Here is a 23,342-nt window from a genome sequence, read left to right as displayed (position 1 = left end):
GTAAGGCGGGGGGAGGGGGCAAAAGGAGAAGGACCAGAAGGGTGACCGGATGACTCTTCTCCATCCTGACCCTTGGCTCGTGGCGCGGAAAGCTCACTTGGGGCGCACGTTGGAGAGGCTAGCCCTCCTTCTCTGGGGATCGCGTCCCCAGCGGGCGCAGCTTTTCGGGGCAATGTCTCCCCACTGGAGAGGGAAGGGCCAGCGGAGAATCCGGGATCCGAGAGTGGGCACTAGGAGGAAGTAGGGTGGCGGGAGCTAGGCTGCCAGCGGGGCGGTTGGGGCTGGGCGCGAGGCTGCGCCCGCTGGGTGTGTGCGGCGCTTTCATTCAAACTTTGGGGAGCCTAGGTTCCGGCGTCAAAGGTGTGTAACCAATCAGAGTCCGGGGACAGGAATAAATTATGCAAATCACCATCTGGCGATGGGTCAGATGACTCCAATACTCTAAAAAACTACCTCGCCGGGAGCTCGTGGAGTGACAGCGGCGAGTCCTGGCTTCCCCGGCGGGCGGCACGGGCGCAGGCAGGTCTAGTTCAAGCGCCTTCATACTCCCCGCCACTCCTCGCGGCTCAGTTTAGCCAAGTTTTCCCTTCCACCTTCACCTTCAGCTGGCTAAGGCCACCACTCTCTCCCTGGTCGAGAGAGGGCTGCCCACTTCGGGTCTGGCCAGTGCGGACTGCTAGACACCCCGAGAGGTGTTCTTTTTTTAGTCCCGTTTCGGGAGAGGGGGTGTGGCGGGGAAGGATGCGAAACCCCGTTCCCCTGCTCTGCCTCTGGAGCGTCCATTGTTGCTTTGCCGCGGGAAGCCCCACACCCCCCGGTCCGGAGGGACGGCTGCAAGGTAACGTGCACTTACTCTTATTACCCCCCACCCACCCCAGCTTCTCTGGCCTCCCCCCCACCTCCGTCTTGCCGACGCTTTTCCAGCCCCTCCTGATGCCAGCGAAACCCTCTTTCCGTTCCCACTGCCCATTTGCTCCTCCTAATCAGCTTTGCAGTTCACTTGTTTCTTGGCGCTTCGGACGTGCACATCCCCAGCAAAGCATCCGAGAGGCCGAACGCGGGTGTGTGCGCTGGCCCGTGCTCACCCTCTCGCCCCACCCCCTTCCAGGATAAGATTGCCTGGATCGGTGCTGTCCAGCCAGCCGGGTGGGCTGCAGCCTGCTCTTCAACCTTGTCCTGTGCGAGGGGAGACGGTTGCTGGAAAGAGCTAAGTCGCTTGGTGCCTGCCCCTCATTCTAATCTGGGTGTAGATGTTTGGAAAGCGAAGGTGGCAGGGGTGGCTGGCTCTGGTTGGATTAGCGCTGGGAGGGAGCATTTGGTGAGTAACTTGTGCCCAGAAGCTGCTGGGCCTATTCCCCCAGCTTGCCAGCTTCTTCCTCCTCAACACTCTTTCCATCCCCACTCTTCCTCTTCCTACCTCTCTTCCTAGCTGCTGGCTTTCATTAGAGGAAGCCTGACCTGGTGGAATGAGGGTAGGATCACCCTTGGAGAGTGCCAAATCTATTAGCTAAGCAGTGGAGAGGGGAGATCCTCTAAGCCCCAATCCATTATTTCATCTTCTACTAGTCTGCTGAGGTTGGGCCAAATGATGCTGGTCCATGTCGGTTTACGTAGTTGTGGGAGGGTTAATTTGAATGAATGGGAAAGCCTTGTTTTACTTAACACGTTCCAGTGCTAACGGGAACTGTGACCTGGGGTAGGTCACGTCTCTAGCTCCTCTCCTGTAAAACGCTATCGCTCCTTCCATCTAACCTGATTCCGAATGTTTGTGGGCCATTCTTTCAGTGGAGAAAGTGTTTACTGCGTGCCTGCTCAGTGCCAGGTACTCTCCTAGGATCAGGGGATGGGACATGGAACAGGCTTACATTGCAGTAGTGGGAAGACAGACAGTGAACTAATTAAGATGTATAAACTATGCTCAGTGGGAGAAAAGTAAAGCAGGAGCGGTAAGAACAGGGTGCTGGGGGAGAAGGTGGCACAGTGTTAATCTGTGGTCCGGCTTTCCTCTCTGAGAAGTTGAGCACTGAGCCAGGAACTGAAGGAGGTGAGAGAATGAGCCATGGGAGCACGTGGGTGAAGAATCACAAAGTCCCAGAGGTTGAAGTGCCCCAGGCTGAAAGTGGGAGGAATGAAGCTGGAGAACTCTGGGGTCAGAAAAGGCCAGATGCTCAGGTGGAACTTTCATATCAGTATGTGGGTTTACCTACAAATCTGTCCCAGGAAGTGGCAGACTTCTCTCCTATTCTCCTAGAATTCCCCATCTGGTCTCTGTGAGTGGCTATCTGGGTGCTAATTGGGGAGGGAGACTGTTTTGGTCCATGGTTCAAATTTCGGCTTGTTGGGGCTTTTGTTCATTACTTTAATAGCAGTTAACCTGAGATCTGTTCATGGATACTTAGTTGCATTTTCTGGAACCCTTTTTCCCTCTGGTGTATTCTTTTCCTCCCACCGCCCTCTTCACCACCACCATCTCTTTCTCTTTCCCTGATTCCATTGCCTACCCACTCTGGGATAAATGAAGCTCCTGGTTTGGTCATTTGGTATTTTATTCCCTTGATTTCTATGTGACAGGAGAGTTTGATTTTTCTTTTTTCTTTTTTTTTAATAGTTTATTGCCAAGTTGGTTTTCATATAACACCCAGTGCTCTTCCCCACAAGTGCCCCTCTCTATGACCATCACTCCCTTCCCCTTCCCCCCTCCCTCTTCAGCCCTCAGTTTGTTTTCAGTATTCAAGAGTGAGTTTGATTTTTCTAATTTTGTAGCCTGTTATCAAGAGATAATTTCCTGGATGGTTGAAAGAATGCTTGGATGGGGTTCATTTATGACTGTCCATCATATTGTGATGATGGCAATGCTTTGTCTTAAAAGGCCATAGGGCACTGTATGTAAGCCTGGGGCTGAAAGGAACAACTTTGCTTCACTTAAATTTCCCCATGGCTTCGGTCACTTATTTAACAAACAAGAAGAATGTCGGGCACATGTTTGTCACTGCCAAAGCCCTGTTGCAGGAGGTCTTTGAAATAAGTACTGGAATCTAGCTGGGAATGCTAGAGGAAGCCCATTGTAGGAGAGCTGATGGCTTCTTATCCCTAATTCCAAAATCCAGAATCTTTCAAAATTGGAAAATTTGTTTGGTAATTTGTTTGGCAGTAAGCCCTTGGCCTTATTGGTCCTGAACTCATTTGGAAGCAAAAACTGATCAGAACTGACACGAGGCTATCGGTAGACTTTATTCCTGCCTTTGAGTGTGAGTAGTTACATATTTCCCTGCAGAAATATTAGTGTGTTTGGTTATCGGGGAATGCCCCCAGACCCCGCTGGGGATGTCATATATTAATTACATGGCTTATTGCCATGATGCCTTTCTAAAATTTGAAAAGTTCTGAATTTTGAGATTCAGCTGGTCCCAAGTATTTCAGGAAAAGAATCGAAGATCCCTACTTTAAATGTAGTCACTTGAGGGTAGGTAGGAGAGCTTGTTTTGGTAGAGAAGAGGAAAGAAAAGTAAGAGGCACCTATTTATTTCAGAGTCACAGTAATTAGTACTGATGACTAATATTCTTCAATTCTGAGATGTCCCTTTATAAAAGCTTTGCAAGTCTTCTAGGAAATGAGGAGAGAACATTCGGAAGGTATAACATCTGGAACCCAGAGGATTAACTAATGTGCTCAAGATTGAACTAGAACTAGACTCCAGGTCTCTAATGACCCAAGCCCACTAGATGCACCCACGCTCTGTTCTTTTCCCCCAGATGGGCTCTATAAACCTGGGAACGTACAGGCTGTTGCCAAACCTCCTGTGAGATTTAACCTCCGCACCTCTGGGGACCCAGAACACGAAGGCTGCTACCTCTCCCTCAGCCACAACCAGTCCCTGGAAGTCTGTGGCTTCAACACGACAGCCAAAACCTTTTTCATCATTCATGGATGGACGGTGAGCCCGGTGGAGGGAGCTCGGCAGCTTGACACAAGATTGGGTTGCCTTTGTTTTGGTCAATTAAAAAGAAGGCTGGTGCTTCCAGATTCTACTGTCTCTCTCTCTCTCTCTTTTCTTGTGGGCTGCTTGTGTTTCAGACAGCTGTGAAGAATGTAATGGGCACTTCGCTGAGGGGGCTATATGGACGCCAGCAGGGTGGTATTTAATGCTGGCACGCAGCAGGCTTTCAGAAAGTGGCTCTCCTGAAGGCAGCAGCCCAGCTCCGCTGGCTCTTAAGGGGCCCCCTAATTACACTTAATTACATTGGTCAACCACTGCCTGGCGGGGGCCATCCCTCCCTAAGAGCTGAGCTGAACTGCAGCAACTTGACTGGCTCCGAGAGCCTATGAAGAGCCAGCTGGCCTGCATCGCTGGCCGCTGTTGGCATGATGCCCTCCTGTTTGCATAGAGATGGCTCCGTTTAAAGGCACTGGGGCTCTTTATGCGCCCTAGCTGAGCAATTCACATTGAAAGGCCCATGACAAACTTCAACAAAAAAGGGTTTTAACGCTCAGCTTTAGAAGCTTTTGACCACTGCGGGGTTTATTCATTCATATAATGATGGTCTGTAGGAAAATGACACTATTAAGTGAGCAGGTTTCTGCCTGGGCTAATTGAGGGGGGGACATTCCTCCTTTTAATGATGAGAAATTCATATCCGTTACATGCTTTCTGGGTCTTTAGGTCTATCACCAACTGTTGGGTCAGGCCTTGTGGGCGGGGGATGCCTGTCTCCCTGATGTGACTGAAGAGATGGTCAGGGGCTTGTCTCTCCAACTTCATCCCTGCAATTAGAATCATGCAATTGAACCTTTTTAAGCCCCCCTGTGAAAATGCAAATACAAACTGCCTGCAACTTCCAAATGGGTTGCATTCCAGAAAGTTCTTTTGTAATCTGTTTGGAACTTGGAACAGCAGTCTCTTATAGAAGCAGGATTGTGAATGGCGTTTGGGTTCCCAGGCCATGCACAGAAAATCTATTTATCTAATAATGTACATGTGGATAGGTTTACAACTGGACCTAGTCATTATTTATAACTTTGTTTCTGTGGGAAAATGTGTTCTGAGTTCTAATTTGGGATTCCGGGGACAGATCTTCCCTACTCTGGGGTCAAGAGGGATGGCAGAGATCGGTTGTGAGAAGGGGTCATTCGTTAACTCTGCATCTGCCTAGGAGACCGCATCTCCTTGCGTCTCCGAGAGAGAAGCTAATTCTCCAGGGCAACCCTTTCTACCTGCCTTTGAGGCCACTCGCTTGTCTGTGACAGGGACTCAGGCCAGTGTTGCCACCAGTGTTTATCTCATCATGGTCCTATTGGCCAGTGGGCAGCAGCCCAAGACCCCAGCTATGAAAATTGTAATGGGAAAAAAAGATATAAAGAGCAATGGAGCACTCACGCAGTAGTCCTCTCTGTGACCAGCCCTGCTCACGTGCAAAGGTCTAGTGCCTGAGCAGCCATTGTGGAAACTTCTAGAATTGTCTGGGGAGAGGGTCATGGAACTGAATTCCACGTTCATCAGGATTTCTGAAACTGCTAAGAATTTTTTTAAATGTCCTGTTTTCTTCACAGATGAGCGGCATGTTTGAAAATTGGCTCTACAAACTCGTGTCAGCCCTGCAGATGAGAGAGAAAGAAGCCAACATTGTGGTGGTTGACTGGCTTCCCCTGGCCCACCAGCTTTACACGGACGCGGTCAATAACAGTAGGGTGGTGGGACACAGTGTTGCAAGGATGCTCGATTGGCTGCAGGTAAGTGCTTGAAAGAGCAGAATCTTGAACCTGAACCTTCTTAAGAAAATACAGGTCAGACTGTGTTCCAGTGAACTTTGGGCGTCTGAGATCTTTGGAATTCAGGTTTTTACTGAATTGAGTATTTCTTGAAATACTTGAAGGCTGGGACTTTTGGAAAGCTTTTTAATTATTGATATATGGCTGGATTCTTTTCTGTTCTTGCATTCGCCGGAAGAAAATTTGCCTTATGGGTTGTTACTTGCTGATGCCCTCAGGTTGGGAATAATCAGGAGCCAGGACCAGCTTGAAATCTTAAAAACGTACTGAATTCTGTTCCTGCCTCTGAAGGGTGGCTGTCCTGAGCGGGTAGGAGAGGGTTGGTTCCAACAAATGCAGCCTACTGCCACACTTAAAATAAATTAAGTGTGGAAAATATGTCTCGAGGTCTTAGATTTACTCTCTACAGGTTAATGATTTGCCTGAGATCATGGACTTACCTGGGGGCAAGGGTGTGCTGGCGAAGTGACCCCATTATCTGGGCAATGCTAGGCTGACCATCCTTTTGCCCATGGCATCTGATGAATTCTGGCAGCATCTGCTCAGGGGTTCATGAGCAGTACCTCATTTCTCTGCTTAGCTCATTTTGTAGAGCTTGATTTCTGAGCTGCGGGGTCAAAGTCCCACCTTGGCACCCCTGGCAGTGAAATGCCCCTCAGGGTATGATGCTTCAGCTCTGGGGTCCTGGGTGGGTTTGTGGGGAGCAGATCAGCAGTTTCTGGAACCTAAGGAGGGGGAAAGAGTAGGGTGCTTCAGGCTGTGGCTGGCACTTAGTCTCTAGTGAGTCTGGTGGCTTTGATCTCCGCATGGCCACTCCCACATCCCACAGTGCCAGAGAGAACAGAAACATAGCCAAAGGGTCAGGCATGTAGTTTCTAGTCATAACCTCCAGCCTGTCCCCAGCGCTTGGCATTTTAAGTGGCACAAAGTTCTTTCACCCTCCCCTTACCTGGCTGTGTCCCATCCCTGTCTCATTGCCAGCAATGCAGGCCACAGTCTGAGAAGTCTCTGCCCCTGGTTCCCGTGGGTCTTCCTTGTCGCCACTGAATTGTCGAATTGTTGGTGACCCGATGGGCCCAAGTCCACTGGATTTGCTCACACACTTTTGTGATTTCCTGCAGGAGAAGGATGATTTTTCTCTTGGGAATGTTCACTTGATTGGCTACAGCCTCGGAGCTCACGTGGCAGGGTTCGCTGGAAACTTTGTGAAAGGCACCGTGGGCAGAATCACAGGTAAGATCTGCTTCCTGCCCTGATGGCCGACCCCCGAGCTCCTCCCTGCCCTGCTCCTCTGCCAAGCTGGCTTTTCTGAACTGGAGTCTTCCCCAAGATGCAGCACGAGGGAGCCAACGAGGGTTAGCTTTGGAAGGGATCTGGAGGATATTGAATCCAGAGCTTTCAAGCACTGTTTTCAGTTGCAGAATCTCTCTTTCAAGTTTAACTTCGGTGGGACCCCGATGTATGAAACAGATAGAATGGATGTTCTGGTTGAAGCTGGTTATGTGGTGGGTAGTGTTGGCTTTGCTATTGAGCCATCCCCATGCCCAGAGAAATCTCAGGGTCCCAGAGCACCAGGGAACACAGTTTGAAAACCACTGGCCTAGTCTGACAGCCAAGGAAACACCGAGGGGCAAATAGCTAATAACTGAAAAGTGCAGAACCGCAGTGGGTCCTGACCTATCAGCCCTGAAGGCTCACTCTTTTCTCCCACAGTGGTGCTTAGGAGCTCAACGGAAATGGACTGGTGGTGGAATCTAGTTTGAATTCTGCCTTATTTCTGTTTCATCCACTAATAGCCTCTTTCCAGTGTTTACCTGGCACATTTATTAGTGATAATTATCTGTTTAGAGTGGGTGCTTAAACTTTGTCATTCAAGACGCCTTTCTGGGGGCCCCTGGGTGGCTCAGTCCGTTAAAGCATCTGACTCTTGATTTTGGTTCAGGCCACAATCTTGCAATTCATGAGATCAAGCCCCACCTTGGGCTCTGTGCTGACAGTGCTGAGCCTGCTTGGAATTCTCTCTCTCCCTCTCTCTGTCCCTCCCCCACTCTTGTGTTCTCTTTCTCTCTCTCTCAAAATAAATAAATACACATTAAAAAAAGAGGACTTTCTGGTATTAGTACCCGGGTTGTCAATAAAAAATTGAGTTTCCCTTCTTGCTGATCTTTTGATGTGTGTTTGGATGAAATCATTTAATGATTTAAAAAGGGTCAAGGATTTTCTTTCCCATTTTTGTGCTTCCTCAAATCCGTAAACAGAGCTACCTCTAGGCTGAAATTAATGGCAAATTTTTTGTCCTAAACCCGTATCCTCCTTCCAGAATTCTTTTATTTGTCTTCAGTCCCAGCTTCCTTCTTGCCTCCAAGATACCAGAGGCCCAGCTGGTCACCTCGAAGGAAAGATTTGATCAGTTTCTTTCCTGGCAGTATTTTTTATTTTAAAACAGGACTCAGGAAGGAGGAAGTCCTTAGCTAACAAATAATTTAGTAAAGGTAGAATTTCAGGTTTTCGCAACAAGCAAGTGGGGGCAGATTTAAATCTATATAGATATTTGTAAAATGTCATTGGCTCACCTCAAATCATCCCTGGGCTTCGATCTAAGGCACACACACACACACACACACACACACACACACACACACTTTCCTTTAGATCCAATTGTTTGATTTAGCATAGCTTGAGAGCTTCACTTTTGTTTACTGTGGGGTCTGAGAGCATCAAGGGGGACAGTGACTCTGTGACCACACACGCCTGCTCATTAACCCGTTGCTGGTGGGGGGCTGTTGGGCTGTAAGCCGCTCTGGATACCATTGTTGGAGCAACTCCTTCTGGCCCCCAGTGAGAAGCATGATGTGTCAGAGAGAGGCCAACTGTGTTCAAACTGCAGCACATTCAAATCCCGCCCCCACCGGCCACCAGCCCAGGGCCATTGGCAGCAAGGACAAGTTGCAGATCTTTCCTTTTTCTCTTTCTACATCTGCAGTGAGCTGGGGAAGAGTTTTCCAGTTCGTTCCCTCTGCCTATTTGGGCGGCAGCTGCTGAGATGGGGGCTTTGCTGACCGAATGCTAATCAGTGCTCCGTGCTGTCTGCGTGGGGCTCGGGGGCTGCATGTCCTCAGCACGCACCCCTTTCCTCCAGCCCTTCTCTGTGGGCAGGGGCCTGAGTGACCCTGGCAGGGAGAAGTCCCCACTGTCCAGTTGCCCAGCAGTACCTCCAAGGGCACCTGACACGTCGGGCTGTGCATGTCTGCTGTGGGGGAGGGGCATGCATGCTCTTCTCCTCTCAGTCGGTGGACTTCCCAGGGGCCTGGGAACCAGGGGGTGTAACTGGTAGAAGGACCAGACTGCAGCTCGTGTGGGGTCCTGAGGCCCATGATGCACTGTGCAGAGCAGGGAGACACCTGAACCCTAGTCTCGTTTGGGTTAGCGCTCTGAACTGGGGTTCGCCAGAGTTTTACCGCCTTAGGCTTTTGAGAGAATTCTGTGCCACACTAGGAAAGAGCTCATATACTTCTCTCTCTTTTTAACAGTTTTTAATGTTTATTTACTTTTGAGAGAGAGAGAAACAGACAGCGTAAGTGGAGAAGGGGCAGAGAGAGACACACACAGAATCCGAAGCAGGCTCCAGGCTCTGAGCTGTCAGCACAGAGCCCGATTCAGGGCTTGAACTCACGGACTGAGAGATCATGACCTGAGCTGAAGTCTGACACTGAGGTCGTATACTTCTAATTGAACTTGTGTCTAGTTAGTCATAAACAAATAAGCAATCAGATTTCTTCATTCATTTGAGAAATAGGAATTAAGTGTCCTCAGACACAGAACCAGATGCTTCCCGATGTGAAGTACCTCCTATCTGACAGGTACTTTATATTGTCTCTACGAGACGTTGCAATGGGGAAATAGGGGCCTTTTGGCTTCATTTTACAGATGGGGGACTGGGAATCAGTGCTTTAATAATGGGTGCAACATCTTACGCCCTTCATAGCAGAGCCAGGATTCAAACCCAGGCTGTCGGGTGCAGAGCCTGCCCCTAGCCACTGTGCCACCCTGCCTCTTCTTCGTTGGTAAAGATAAACTAGCAATAGAAGCCCAGCAGGACCCGCACTGCCAGGCCAGAATGCAGAGGCTTTCCTGCACGTGTGCCTTCCATCTGCCGGACAGAACATCTCGGAAGGTGCCCAACTGGATGGAAGGAGGGCTGGATCTCCACCTTTTCTTTTTTTGGAGAGGACACGCTATCCCTCCCATTCCTAGTTTAAAAAAAGTAAATCGTACGATCTTCCCCCAGAGTCTGTGAGCCCTGGCTATGTGTCAGGCTGGGTCAGTCTGGGTGGGTGAAGGCTCAGCCTGCCGGTTCCGTCCCCGCCCCCGCCAGCCATCCTTTGGAGAAGCCCTGTCAGCTGCCTGCATTCCTGTAGCACAGCTTGGTTTCCATGGCACTGACCGTCTGGTGGAGACTTTTGTTCACATTAGGCAAAGAGCCTCTCTCTTGTATTGGTTGCAAAGCAGAATGTTCCTCTCTCTCTTTTTTTCCTTCCAGAAAACATAGCAAGAGGCAGGGGGAGGCTGCTTGGGTCGGTCCTGTAGCCCTTGGCAGTCTCTGAAATGAGTCATCGTGGGCTGTGGCGGGGGTGGGGGTGGGGGGTCGCTGCCATTGTGCCATCCTTCTTTTGGGCCCTGGGCTGGGGATGGCCCACCAGCCAGGATGGGCTTCCTTTCTGCCTTCATCACGCATGCATTTATTTCCACTTCTTCTGCTGCCTGTTTGCTTCCAGCCTCTGCAGTTTTCGTGAGTGACAAATTTCATAAGCTTACCGTCCACTCCATACAATAGCTCTGCCTAGTGTTTGGCTTAGAATCACCCCAGTGAAGCCTCACGAGGTGCTCCCTGGTTCTACTGCGCTGGGATCCGATGGGTTTTATTACTCATCTTCTCCTCTTACGACTCTATACTTGGTCTAACCTCCTCTCCATAATGGTGTTTCTAGATCAGGGTGCTTCAACCTTGGCACTGTTAATGCGTTGTTGTGGGAGCCAACCTGAGCATCGCTCGATGTTTATCAGCATCCCTGGCTTCTCCCCACTAAGATGCTAGCAGCTTCTCGCCCTCTTCCCACAACTGTCACAACCAAAAGTGTCTCCAGACATTCCAAGTGTCCCCTTAGGAGCGAAATCATACCTAGCTGGGAACCACTGTTTGAGGCTAAACAGAGCACCCAGTCCCCCTTACAGTGCACTGTATTCTCAGCTTTTTCCAGGTCCTCTCTCTGTGTCTGTAGGACAGAGAGCCTTCTATGCTGGCATGAATTCGGCTCCCATAATTCCTTGAGCTTGGTAAAGCAGCTAGCATTTACACTGACAAGCACTTAATCTCTTAACATCTCACATAAGCTATATGGATTATGATGTTCAGGTTCAATTTTATCAATGATACTGAAGATGGGAGAAGTTTTTTCCAATCTAGTTCACAGACCACTTCCTTTTAGGATCACCTGGGGAATAGATACACATTTCTGGGATCCATGCCAGACTTGCCAATCAGGATCTCTAGGAGGCTGGGGAAATCTGCATTTCATGCTTTGCAAAATTTTTTTGGAATGGTTTTACATTCACGCGGTTCCAAAATTAAAAGATGGTGAAAGTCATTTATTGTTGCCACCACCTGCTCGGTTCCCTTCCCTGCCGTCTTGCCCAACACACATGCACAGGTAGCCAGTGGCTTGTGTGTCCTTCCAGAGTTTTCTATAGCTCCATAGGAGAATTTGAATTTTCAACAAGCTCCCAGTGGTATTTGTGCTGTTTCAGAGGTGAAACCGGTTCTGTCTACATTGCTGCTTGCCTGTCCAATGCAGAAAGTTTGCAGGCAAAGGGATTTCTCCTTCCTGCTGCAAAACAGAGGGATGCTGGAGGCCTGGGATATGGTGTCTGTCCCCTCCACCCCCCACCCCATCGCATCATTCCACCCTTGGGCCTGATTCATACCTAAAGGCAGGGGAAGAGGAAGTCCAGATACAAATAGCTCAGTTTGGGGAAACTGAGTCTTCCCTCCAGAAGATTCAGTTAGCTTAGTTATTTGTAAAGGGGGCTCAAAGTTGAGGCTGCAGAAGACTCTCTATGGCAGAATAGATGGGACGGCTGGCTGAGTTCTTTCTAGAAGTGCTCCAGTTCTGACAGTCCGTGGTTCCTCGGAGCTGTATGTCATTGTGACTCAGTTGACTTGTCAGGACAGGTGAAGAAGAAAGCAAAAGTTCCCCCAATGCAGGCATCCCACTGTTCCAGATTTGCGGGGCTGGGCTCTGAGGATGGCTTTGCGGTGCACACCTGCATTCGATTTTAAATCAGGACTCCAGGACTTTGCACACCTGACGCAACTGGTCTCGGCTTGCTCTTCTGCTACAGGTTTGGATCCTGCGGGGCCACTGTTTGAAGGGGCGGACATCCACAGGAGGCTGTCCCCCGACGACGCGGACTTTGTGGATGTCCTCCACACCTACACACGTTCCTTTGGCTTGAGCATCGGGATTCAGATGCCCGTGGGCCACATCGACATCTACCCCAACGGAGGTGACTTCCAGCCAGGCTGTGGACTCAATGATGTCTTGGGCTCAATTGCATATGGAAGTGAGTTCCTTACTTTCTGCTTCATATAGAGGTTTGTCTCCGTTATCACATCGCCTCCTAAATCAGCCACAGTGGGTCATGCTCCCTACAGTGTTCATTTCGTGCTGCCCACTCCCCCCGCAGGGGCGGCCAACCGCGTGTGCCTACTAACACCCATATGCTGTTTCTGCTTTGCCCTCTCGTGCACTGAGGTCCTAGTTGTTGATTAATTTCTTTTTATAAGAAGGGGAATATATATATTTGTTGGGAAAAGAATCGAGCAATGTAGAATCGCCTGGAGCAGGAAGTAACCTCTTCCTCTAGCTGCTTCTTTTACTCTTTAAAAGTAGCCGTAGGAACAATTTTGTGTGTATCCTCCTGGTCATTTTTCTTTCAAGTTCATTTGTGTGTGTGTGTGTGTGTATGTGTGTGTGTGTGCGCGCACGTGTGTGTATGTGAGATTATATTTTTCAAAGTCCCATTGTCCTTTACTTTTCCTTTTCTCAGTCATTGTGTGTGTGTGTGTGTATATATATATATATATATATATATATATATATAATATTCTTAAACATCAGAACACATAGATTTATTTACCTTAGTCTTTTTATTTAAAAAATTATTTTTAAATTTACTTATTTATTTTGAGAGAGAGAGAGAGAGAGAGAGAGGGTGAGTGAGCTGGGGAGGGGCAGAGAGAGGGAGATAGAGACTCCCAGCCAGGCCCCGCACTGTCTATGCAGAGCCCGATGCGGGGCTCAAACCCATGAACCCGCCAGATCATGACCTGAGCTGAAATCAAGAGGTGGATGCTGAACTGAACCACCCAGGCGCCGCCCCCCCCCCTTATTCTTTTTAAAGACTGCACAACATTCTGCAGCTTGGATGCACTGTAATTTGTTTTTGTGACACTTTAAAGTAAAAGCAAGGTGAGGTCTCCGTTCACTTACAATCTACCTTCCGAATGCCTGAGCCTGTTCCCAGGAGACTTAGGTGGAACTGAATTTGCTGCTGAAACTGATGTGTGGCTGCAGTGACCAATCCCTTTCTCGGTTTCCCATTTTCTCACTGCCTCGGGTCTCGGCTGTATTGCTAAGTCTTGGCCTCTGTTGGCTCTTTCTACTCTGATGCTCTGTTCTTTGGATGTCCTGCCCTGTCATTCAGTCTGTGGCCCTCTCCCAGTGTGATAATATTCAAGTAGCTCCTGGAAGGCTTGGAGGTCCCACAACGACTTCCATCAGATGATGGCATTCCTTACGGCCAGTAGTATTACTCAGGAAGGGGGTGGGGATGGCTTTGTCAAGTTTTCCATAAGGTCCATAAGGTCCTACTGAACTCTTGGCTGTAGCTTCTGGTTGCAAGAGATAATAACGTACTGGGGGCAAGAAAATCCCAGTTATGCTCTTGACTTTGTAACCAACTGATCATGTGACTCTGAGCAAATTGTTTGATCTCCATGGGCTTTGGGGTCACAATCCGTATTTGATGAGCGGCTCATCCTGCATGTCCTCCCCATCCCCCAGCAATCACAGAAGTGATGAAATGTGAGCATGAGCGGGCCGTACACCTCTTTGTCGACTCCCTGGTGAATCAGGACAAGCCGAGTTTCGCATTCCAGTGCACTGACTCAAATCGCTTCAAAAAGGGGATCTGTCTCAGCTGCCGGAAGAACCGTTGTAACAGCATTGGCTACAATGCCAAGAAAACGAGGAATAAGAGGAACAGCAAAATGTACCTCAAAACTCGGGCAGGCATGCCCTTCAGAGGTAACCCTCAGTCCCCCCAGTGCCCTGAGGAGGGACCTTTGTCTTTTCCCTTCTTCTCAATAGTAGGGCACCTCCCAGCCCAGGAGACGCAGCTGGCACAGTCAGATCAAATCATTGCAAATCAGATGATGTCATGCGTGCCCTAGGAAAGTTAACCTTTAAAAATGAATGGTGAGGACTCTTTTTGTGATGAAAGCCATCATCCCACGATCGCCAATATCAATCTCTTAAATTTGTATCGAGACAGAAAATTTTCATTTCTTTACAATTAACTTTTGCAAAGCTGTTTCATATTTTTCTCATGATTGTCACAGCAAATCTGAGTTAAAGCGGTTACACTTGGTCCTTAATTCAAGGTCACACAGCTAGAAAGTTGCTAGGCTGGAATCTCCGAAAGATGCCCTGACATCCATGTTTGGGGCTCCTTAATACTGTGGTGACCCTTTATTCCACTGGAATGAGCAAGAGCAGAGGGAGGCTGGGCTGGACCAAAGGGACATCAGCCCCTAAAAACAGTGTTGCGGGTGACTCAGTTCAGGTCAGGGTGTCCTGAGATGACCAGCAAAGTTCACAAATGCCCTTGTCCTGCTGTCCATGCAGTTTACCATTATCAGATGAAAATCCACATCTTCAGCTACAAGAATGTGGGAGAAATCGAACCCAACTTTTATGTCACCCTCTACGGCACCAGTGCAGACTCCCAGATCCTGCCTTTGGAGATGTAAGTCACAGGCTCCCTTTGATGGGTCCAGGACCACGAACAAGGTGGTCTAAGAACGAGCGAGTGTGGGAGCGTGCGAGCCAGTGCCGGGGAGTGCGGCCTGAGTGTCTGCGGGAGGGGCTGGGGGGTCTGGGGGGGCCTCTGTGGTCCACAATCTCCACCAAGCCCTTGACTCAGACCCTTTCTGGGAAGGATGCTCCCAGGTGAATCAGCAGCTTGAGAAACTGCTGGGTCAGCTGGACAGAAACTGATGCTTTGTTTCAGGCAACGCCTGATGCCTGAGGCTCTGGGAAATTTGGAACAGAAATGTTATCCCTGCACCGTTTCTAATGGTCTGCGGGAGGGGCACGTAGCGATTGGTACATGTTTGTTAAGCACACGCGAGGTACAAAGTGCAGTGCCAAGTCATGTTGGGATTGCAAAGTAATGTCATCAAAGGACTCACTTCCCAGGGCTCAGGCTCTAGCTGGGGGACCGGGTATCTACGCACCCACTCACCCACATAAATGAGGTGTGACAGCTTGCCCCCAAATGTCACAGGATGGGGACAGGCAGGAAGGGGCCAGGAGTTTAGAGGAAGATGGGTGTCTGTGGGCTCACTTCTCTGCAGTCACCGTGTGGCAGGTGCTGCCACGGCGTCACCCCACACGGTGGGGCAGTTTTCCAGGTGGCCGGGCAGTGAGACTTGCTCCTGTCTCCCCTTGCAGAGTGGAGCAGATCGGGCTGAATGCCACTAACACCTTCCTGGTCTACACTGAGGAGGACCTTGGAGACCTCTTGAAGATCAAACTCACCTGGGAAGGGGCAGCTCAGTCCTGGTACAACCTGTGGAAGGAGCTTCGCAGCTACCTGTCCCAGCCCCGCAGCTCTGAGCGGAAGCTGAGCATCAGGCGTATCCGCGTCAAGTCTGGGGAGACGCAGCAGAAGTAAGGGCTTCGAGACCTCTCTTTTGCCGTACCCTGTGTTGGCTTCAGAGAAGGGGGCTTCTCCTGGATGAGGCTCCCTGCGAGCACTGCCTTGCTGATCTGTTTGCTATGGGGTCCATGTGACCAAAGCCTTTGCTTGCCCCTGTGCAGAGCACAGCAGGGTATCAGTGTGTGATACTTCTCAGAGCCCCCACGGTTGAGGTCTACAAGAGGCCCTGGTTTGCCCAGACCCTTCGAGCATATTCTATCCTTCTTTCCAGGGCTCTGAGTCAAGGTTATAGGGTGGGGCCCTGATGTCAAAGAGAGAATGCTCTATGCCATGCCAGCTGGCATGTCCCCCACGATTTTTAACCTCAGGCCTAGAGTGAAAACTCTAGACCTTCATGTATCATCCCCTAAAATGGTGCCTGACTCTCCGAACAAACTTCTAAGCAGCAGTCAGGGAAGCCCGTGGGAACTTTGTCAGGGCAGGAGGGTTTCCTCGGCCGCATCTTTCTGCAGATTGCGGGGAGGTCATCAGTGGCGGGGGATGGTAGGAGGCAGCCTCCAGCCTCCTTGTGCCTCATCTGGTATTGTCTCCATCACAGTTCTTCATGTGTCCCATTTCCATCCGTCGCCTGCGGCATAGTGTGGCCTTAGGGGGAGGGAGACGTGGTCCCTTGTCTGGGCGATTCCCGTACATCCATTGGTCGTGGGCTCATGGAAACCCCACACCACAAGGGTGGGGTAGCCCCCGTGGTCTGGCTGTATGTTAGAGTTGAAATGGTTATTAGACTACTGATGCTTCTCTGTGACCTTGGTTGAGCATTTTCTGACACATAGCTGCATTCCAGTTATGCTTGTTGATGGGTGCTTAAGAGCACCCCACTGGAGGTACCTTGAATCCCTCCATTTGAGGAGACTTCGGTCCATCATAGTTATGGGAATCCATGAACAATTCAAGGCAGTATATAACGTGTAACATAAGACAAAACATTCATTATTAACTCCATGCCATGCATAGGAAAGACAATAGCCAAGGCAACACCTATAAAACAACATGCTTTTCTATTAAGATCAAGGGCTCGGGCAGTCGGGGAGACTTCAGAGAGACTATGCCTTGAAAGGCAGGCAGCCTTTTGGATGGACAGACAGGAGAAGGTGGAAGGTGTGGTTAAAGGGTGCAGGAACCAAACCATGAAAGATGTCAGAGTGGGACATGGTTTAGAGCACTTGCAGTAGGAATGAGGGCTTCTGAAGATTCTGAGTCAAGGTGTGGCATGTAGAAAACCTCTCTCCTCACTTGGTCCACTTTGGATCCAGAAAGCGCTGTCTGGCTAAGGCACAGTGACGTGCCTCCCTCACTCGAGTTTTGGCTACATTGGTGGTTTCTTCTTCCTCCTAGGTTGACCTTTTGTGTGGAAGACTTTGACAACACCAGCATATCTCCTGGCCAAGAGCTCTGGTTTCACAAGTGTCGAGATGGCTGGGGAATGAAAAACGAAACCAGGTAACTGGGACTTTCTCATACAGTCCTGCGGAACCTGTTGACAGGTCACCTAGCATGTGCCAGACATGGGTCTGGGCGCTTGGGACATAGCAATGAACAGAACAGATACAGATCTTTTCTTTTGTGAAGCTTCTCTTTTGGGAAGAGATAGACCATGGTCCTGTCGGAGTCCAGCCATCTTAGTTTGAACTTCTCCATAGTGACCAGGGGTAAAGGACGATTCCTTCTTGGCACCAATTTGGAGTGGGGACTCAGGTGGGAGAGAAAGGAAAAGTGCATGGTATAATCTCCATTTTTAGGTTTTCTGGAGCCCAGGTGGGTGTAGGGATAGTGAGCAGCTCTCCCCCTTTTGGAGAAGTAGGAATGCTCATGTGTATGGCACTGAACCAGACAAAAGGTGCATCTTGCTTCCGTGTCCCATTACCCCATGCCGGAGTCCCGTTATTTCAGAATCCAGGAAGGCAGGTCTCATGGGTGAGGCAGCAGGTGCATCCAAAAGGGAAATTCTCACAGAGTCTCTGAGGCTAGACACCTGCTTGGGGAGGATGGAGATGGGCCCCTCGATGGCTCCCACCACTTGCCCCAGTCGAGGTGCTGGATAATATGTGGCCACCGTACACTGAGCACACGGTGTGCACCCACCTGTGTTGGGTGCCTTCCCTGTTATCTCATTTACTTGTATCATCATGCCCATGACATTGGAGATGTTAACCCTGTGTACTGTTGTGGACCCTGAGGCTCAGGGAGGTTAGATCACTCTTTCCAGGTCCCCCAGCAGGTGTTGGTAGCATGAGGACTTGAAATATGTTGGTTTACTCGAAAGCCTGTACTCTTTTGTTTTAATTAAAAAATGTTTAATACTTATTTTTTGAGAGAGGGAGAGAGACTAAGCACGAGTGGGGGAGGGGCAAGGATAGAGGGAGATAGAGAACTCAAAGCAGGCTCCAGGCTCTGAGGTGTCAGCACAGAGACTGTGTCAGGGTTCAAACTCACAGGCTGTGAAATCATCACCTGAGCTGGTCAGGCGCTTAACTGACTGAGCCACCCAGGCTCCCCGTCTGTGCTCTTTCTTGAGCATGGAGGTTTTACTTGCTCAGATAAATCACCTCACCCGGGTATCAATTACCAAATAGCTGTTACCATGTCAGGTGGGGGGGGGGCTGTGATTAACTGTCTGCCAAGCCTGGGGACCAGGCTGCACCTTGGCTGCTCTGTCTTCTGTTCAGAATCAAGCTTGGTGATGACGCAACGTGCAGGATTCTGAAAACTGCCCATCAAATGGCCGAGTTTAGAACATCGTAGGATGTTCTGCTATAATAATAACTAATTCTTTACCTTTGTATTCAGCACTTTCCAAGTGCTTCCACGTGTATCAATTTCATCGATCCTCAGAACAGCTGTGTAGATTGGACACACCCAGGAAGGATCACTATTCTTATCATTATTGTTATGATACCATATCTCATGATAAAACATTTTATTCTCCTTTTCCGCTCCAGAACTTCGTAACCGTTGAGAATGTTATATTGATACTAGTAGTGTTAGTACGTTGTCCCACCTCTTTGAGAAAGCAAGTAATCCTTTCCTTTACTCTCAAAAGAACAGAAAGCAATAGAAGCCTGAGTAATACATCAACACTAGGAAGTCGTGACATCCCCTAGACATAGGTTATGCCTTCAGTATGCTTTCTCTTGATGCGGATACTGTTCACACTATTCATTGATAAAAAGACTGAGGTTCCAAGAGGTTCAATTGCATGTTAGGGTAGCTGAGACTGGAGTGAGGATCTCTGGATTCTGTCTTGCCCCCTTCCTGCTGGCCTTCAGTCTCTGTTGTATTTCTGGATCAAGGCAAAGAGGACTCATGGATAGTTCTCCCTGCGTGCGTGAGTGTGTGTGTTGTGAGCGAGTATTGTGCAGAATATGTACATGCCAGCACTGAGGTGTAAGTAGCTAGGAACCCAGAGATGGCCCTGGTGTTGTGTTTCTCAGAGTCTTGTTTGGGAGAGAGAGGAAGGAAGATGCCCTCAGAACCCTCTCTACTTGTTCTGGAAGGACAGCAAGTGAAAGGGCGTCATAGGTGTGTAAGAAAGCCTGAACTTGTGGTGAGCAGAGCACGCCCTCAGTACAGGCTAGCACGTTTGCCAAGCAAGCCAGGTGAGGACCCCCAATATGACTGCTCATCTCTTACACGGTTCCTTTCAGCCCCACTGTGGAGCTTCCCTGATGGGCAGGCAAGGCCCACCCTCACCCGCCTTCCAGACACGTGGAGGAAAGTTACTGCTGAGGACCCACCTGATGAAAGGACCCCTCTTGGCCTTGACCCTCGAGCACTGGCAGGAGCCTGTTTGCTGCACCCAGGACCTTACCTCCTATGACCGTTGGGACTTCTCTCTGGAGGGGACGACACACTGCTGTTCCCGCCACTCTAGAATAGCTCTAACTCGAGACCTGTGTGCAAAGGGTCAAATGCCTGGGCCTCCTGGGCACACCGCACTGGTTTCTGGGTGACTGGATAAGCCTGCGCTTTACCTGACAAGGAGCACTTGTGGAAGCACATGGAAGACTGTCAGCTGATCTGACCTGAGTGGTGGGGGAGGGGTCTTTGCCCTGGGAGCTGACTCGCCTCAGGATGGTATACTCAAGATCTCATTCAGCCAGAGACAGCGGAGCGTAGATCTGGGGTGGTGGCGAGGCCCTCACTGTTGGGGTTCGGTGGGCTGCATTGATCAATACTCATTACATTTCAGACATTCTGTCCTGCTACCCAGCTTACTCTGTAGAGCACACATCCTGGGGTTTCTTGGCTCTCCAATTCCTTATTTTTTGATTGGACAAATGTTTATTAAGTACTTAAACTTAATTAGCACAAGGCAGTAGACACATTAGTAAACCTTTCCAGACTTGGAATCTAATGGGGTTGGGATTTCTAGTCTCCCTTCCAATTTAGATGATCCACGAATATACATGTGGTGAAGGCACAGCGGACATTGGGAGGGCTACAGGGTGTAAGCGCTGGGGGTCCTAGGCTTTAAGTGGTTTCAGCTACTTCTTGTTAGTTAGCACGCGCACTCCCTGTAAGGGTGACGTGTTTGATCTCTTGCATGGAAACAAGCAGAGTGCCACACATGCTGGGGACAGAACGGTCGCCCATCACCACATAGGGTTGCTTCAGAGCAAAATCTCTTCTGTTTAGGGAGGTAGATGGCATCACGTATCGGTTATGCATACAGAAACCAGCACCTGACAAACTGAGCTGGCGCTAAGATTTAATAGATGCCTTTTCCTCTGTGGAATATCTTGCTCTAATACCAGCGCCTTCTCTGTGTTGAACTCAGAAAAGCCTCCAACTTTAGATCTTGATACAATTGAATATATGTGATATCTGAGAAACCGTTTTATACTTTTCAAAAAATTTGCATGTGCAGCACTTGACTAGAGACTCAGGAGAGGAGGTGCGCAGGGCAGCTAATGTCCATTTTACAACAAGGAGGCTTAATGAGCTTCTGCCACATGCCTAGATTCATATCCCAAGTTGGTGGTGGAGCCAGGTGAGGACCCAGATTTCCTGGAGGCAAAGTCCGTGGTGTGTTCATTTCTGCAACTTGATCAAGATGTCTACGGCCTTTCCACACCAATGTGCCTCAGAGGTGACAAACAAGGAATTGGTTTTTGGAGGCATCCATTAAATCATAAACCATTATATTAATATAAATCAGGAGAATAAGAATTTGGGCTTTTTTTGGATGAGATTTATTTGGAACGAGGTGTGGTGTCAAACTGGGGGAGAAGAGTGATTTTTCTTTGTACGTAAGTTTTTGAAAAGATGTTGTTTTAATCTGTGTTGTGCCAAAGTCATGCCATTGTTCAATGCCAAACTTTTGAAGATGTAACCAGTCAAGCCTTAGTTCATGGTCTTTCCTTAAATTGTGTGCTTCTTCTGTTGCTTCTATGAATGCTTTCTAGCCAAAGTGGAGCTTGTATGATTAACCATGCATCCTGATTACTTCTGCCTTCTGTTTTTCGTAACAGAAGCCTTGGGAATCAAATCTTCAGTGGGTCCTGTATTTATATGTTTGGCTCAAAGCCTTAGTTGTATATAATGATTTTTTTTTTAACACTTAGAACACTATTTATTTCTCAAGTGTATATAATGTATAAAAACAAATATATGGTTAGTTTTTATTTTAAAATTAACCAATTTCAAGATTAAAAAGTTTTAATAGTAAAATAATAAAGATCTATATAACTCTTTGTGGACTGGTGTCTCAATTCTTAACATATGTAAGAATTCTAGCTGCCCAAGCCTAGGGTTTGACAAAAGTGACTTACATATGAGCTATATTCTCTATTTGCTACTAATTATTGGTAGGAAGTGGACAACAGCTCCTTTCACTAAAGAACAAGAAGGAAACCTATTTGGGTTGCAGAAGTGCCGGAAGGGTAGGTGAGGAAAAAGGAGGGGGGTGCTGCACATGGGTGAACGTTCGTGAAACCCAGATAATAGTAACTTATGCCGGGTAGATGCTGAATTCTCTATTTTACTAAAGTCTTAGCCGGTATGGAGGCTCTGATCCTTAAAGCAGGGTCCAGGCTCTAAGTTTTTGCTGTACCAACCACAGGATATTTGCTTCATCCCCACAATCTGAAGTGTCCCCTGTTAGGTCCCCTTCCAGCCCATGAGAAGGAAGAAAAGGAGAAGAAATCCAACTCCAGTGAAAATACTGAACTAGATGAAGTTCCTATTTGTCAAACTCTGACATCTCTTTCTTATGGCCCTTGCTTGCTTCACTCTACATAATATCAGGGGCATTTCTCTCGTTGCAATAGAGCTTAGTGATCATTTTGTTAATGGCAGTTGAACTGTCCACACAGCGAGTGGACCATTATCCTTTACTTAGCTGTCCCTCCAGGTCTGGTCATCAGGTCCACGTTCCTTTCTTGCCCACTGTGTTCTCCTGGTGCCTCCTTTCCTATTGCACATTCTCACGTTGCTGCAAGCCCTTCCCCTCCCACACCCCTCAAATGTTCCATTTTCCAAATTTGCTTGAGTTTCTACCCCCTCAACCCAAGCTCTTGTTTATTCAGAGTAGCTGACGCCCACAAAGGAGCGTTGGGAGTTTCACCTCTGGCATGCTCATGTATCAACAGCTAGTAAGGCTTTAGCCGGAGTTATTCTCATTGTCAAAATAGTATGCTTGATAACCTAAATTAATCTTTGATTTGCATGGAGGCAACAGAGCAAATCAAAAGGAAGGTTTCCTATTTGGGTAGGAAAATATTGGGCCAGGGTGTTCACATTACGAACAAGTAGTCTTTCCTCTAGTGAAATCCCCTAAAATACTGCTGGTTTTCAGTTGATTCCCCTTCCTTCACTCATGACCTATAGATCCTGGGAGCACCAGTGTTTGTTTTTTCCCTCCCCCTCCTCCCCAATCGTTTCCATGGGGGCAGAAGTTGCCATGGAGAAGTGGAGAGAGGTGTCAAAGTTGTCTCTTGTAACTGTGGGTTAATCTACAAATTGGGGATGGATTCTCCTAAAGAAAGATTAATAAGTAAGGAATAAGGGTAAAACAATACAAATAAGTGTTCAAGTCACTTGTTCTAAACACTTGTGGTTAGCAATATCATTTAACCTTGACTTTGTTTATACCATGCCCATGCACATATGTGTTGTGAGGGGAAAGTGCTACTGGAAGAGTCTGGAAACTAGGACAGGTCCAAGCAGGCAAGGGCTCAGGTCCAGAGATCATATGGGGAAGTGAGGAACAGTTACCCGGCCCAGTACTAGTTATGGCGGCCCAAAGGAAAACACCCTCTACCCCTTTATACTTCACGGGAGGTGGGTGATCATGGTCAGATGCCACATATGAACCTTAGAAGTGTTGAGGCCAGGAGCAGGGGCTGGGGTTATTTTACTAGGGTGTGGAAGGTGGAGTACACTTTATTATTATTTTTAAATGTTTGTTTATTTTTGAGAGAGAGAGTTGGGGAGGAGCAGAGCGAGGGGTACAGAGAGCTCACTGCAGGGCTTGAATTTACAAACTGTGAGATTATGACCTGAGCTGAAGTAG

At 48.6% G+C, this 23,342-nt stretch overlaps 1 protein-coding gene across 1 annotated transcript; it reads left to right on the top strand.

The window, feature by feature from the left end:
• The first annotated feature begins 494 nt into the window (after nucleotides 1-494).
• LIPG (lipase G, endothelial type) lies at nucleotides 495-21,435 on the top strand. The gene is made up of 10 exons (XM_029922288.1): nucleotides 495-838; nucleotides 3,754-3,935; nucleotides 5,549-5,728; nucleotides 6,889-7,000; nucleotides 12,167-12,388; nucleotides 13,891-14,133; nucleotides 14,734-14,854; nucleotides 15,562-15,780; nucleotides 17,165-17,269; nucleotides 19,474-21,435. The coding sequence occupies exons 1-10, from the start codon at nucleotides 742-744 to the stop codon at nucleotides 19,493-19,495; spliced, it is 1,503 nt and encodes a 500-aa protein (XP_029778148.1). The 5' UTR covers nucleotides 495-741; the 3' UTR covers nucleotides 19,496-21,435.
• The last annotated feature ends 1,907 nt before the right edge of the window (nucleotides 21,436-23,342 follow it).

The sequence above is a fragment of the Suricata suricatta genome, chromosome 14 (genome assembly GCF_006229205.1).
Source record: "Suricata suricatta isolate VVHF042 chromosome 14, meerkat_22Aug2017_6uvM2_HiC, whole genome shotgun sequence".
Taxonomy (NCBI): domain Eukaryota; kingdom Metazoa; phylum Chordata; class Mammalia; order Carnivora; family Herpestidae; genus Suricata; species Suricata suricatta.
The sequence above is the reverse complement of the archived record's forward strand: the minus strand, read 5'-3'. Positions and strand labels throughout refer to the sequence as shown.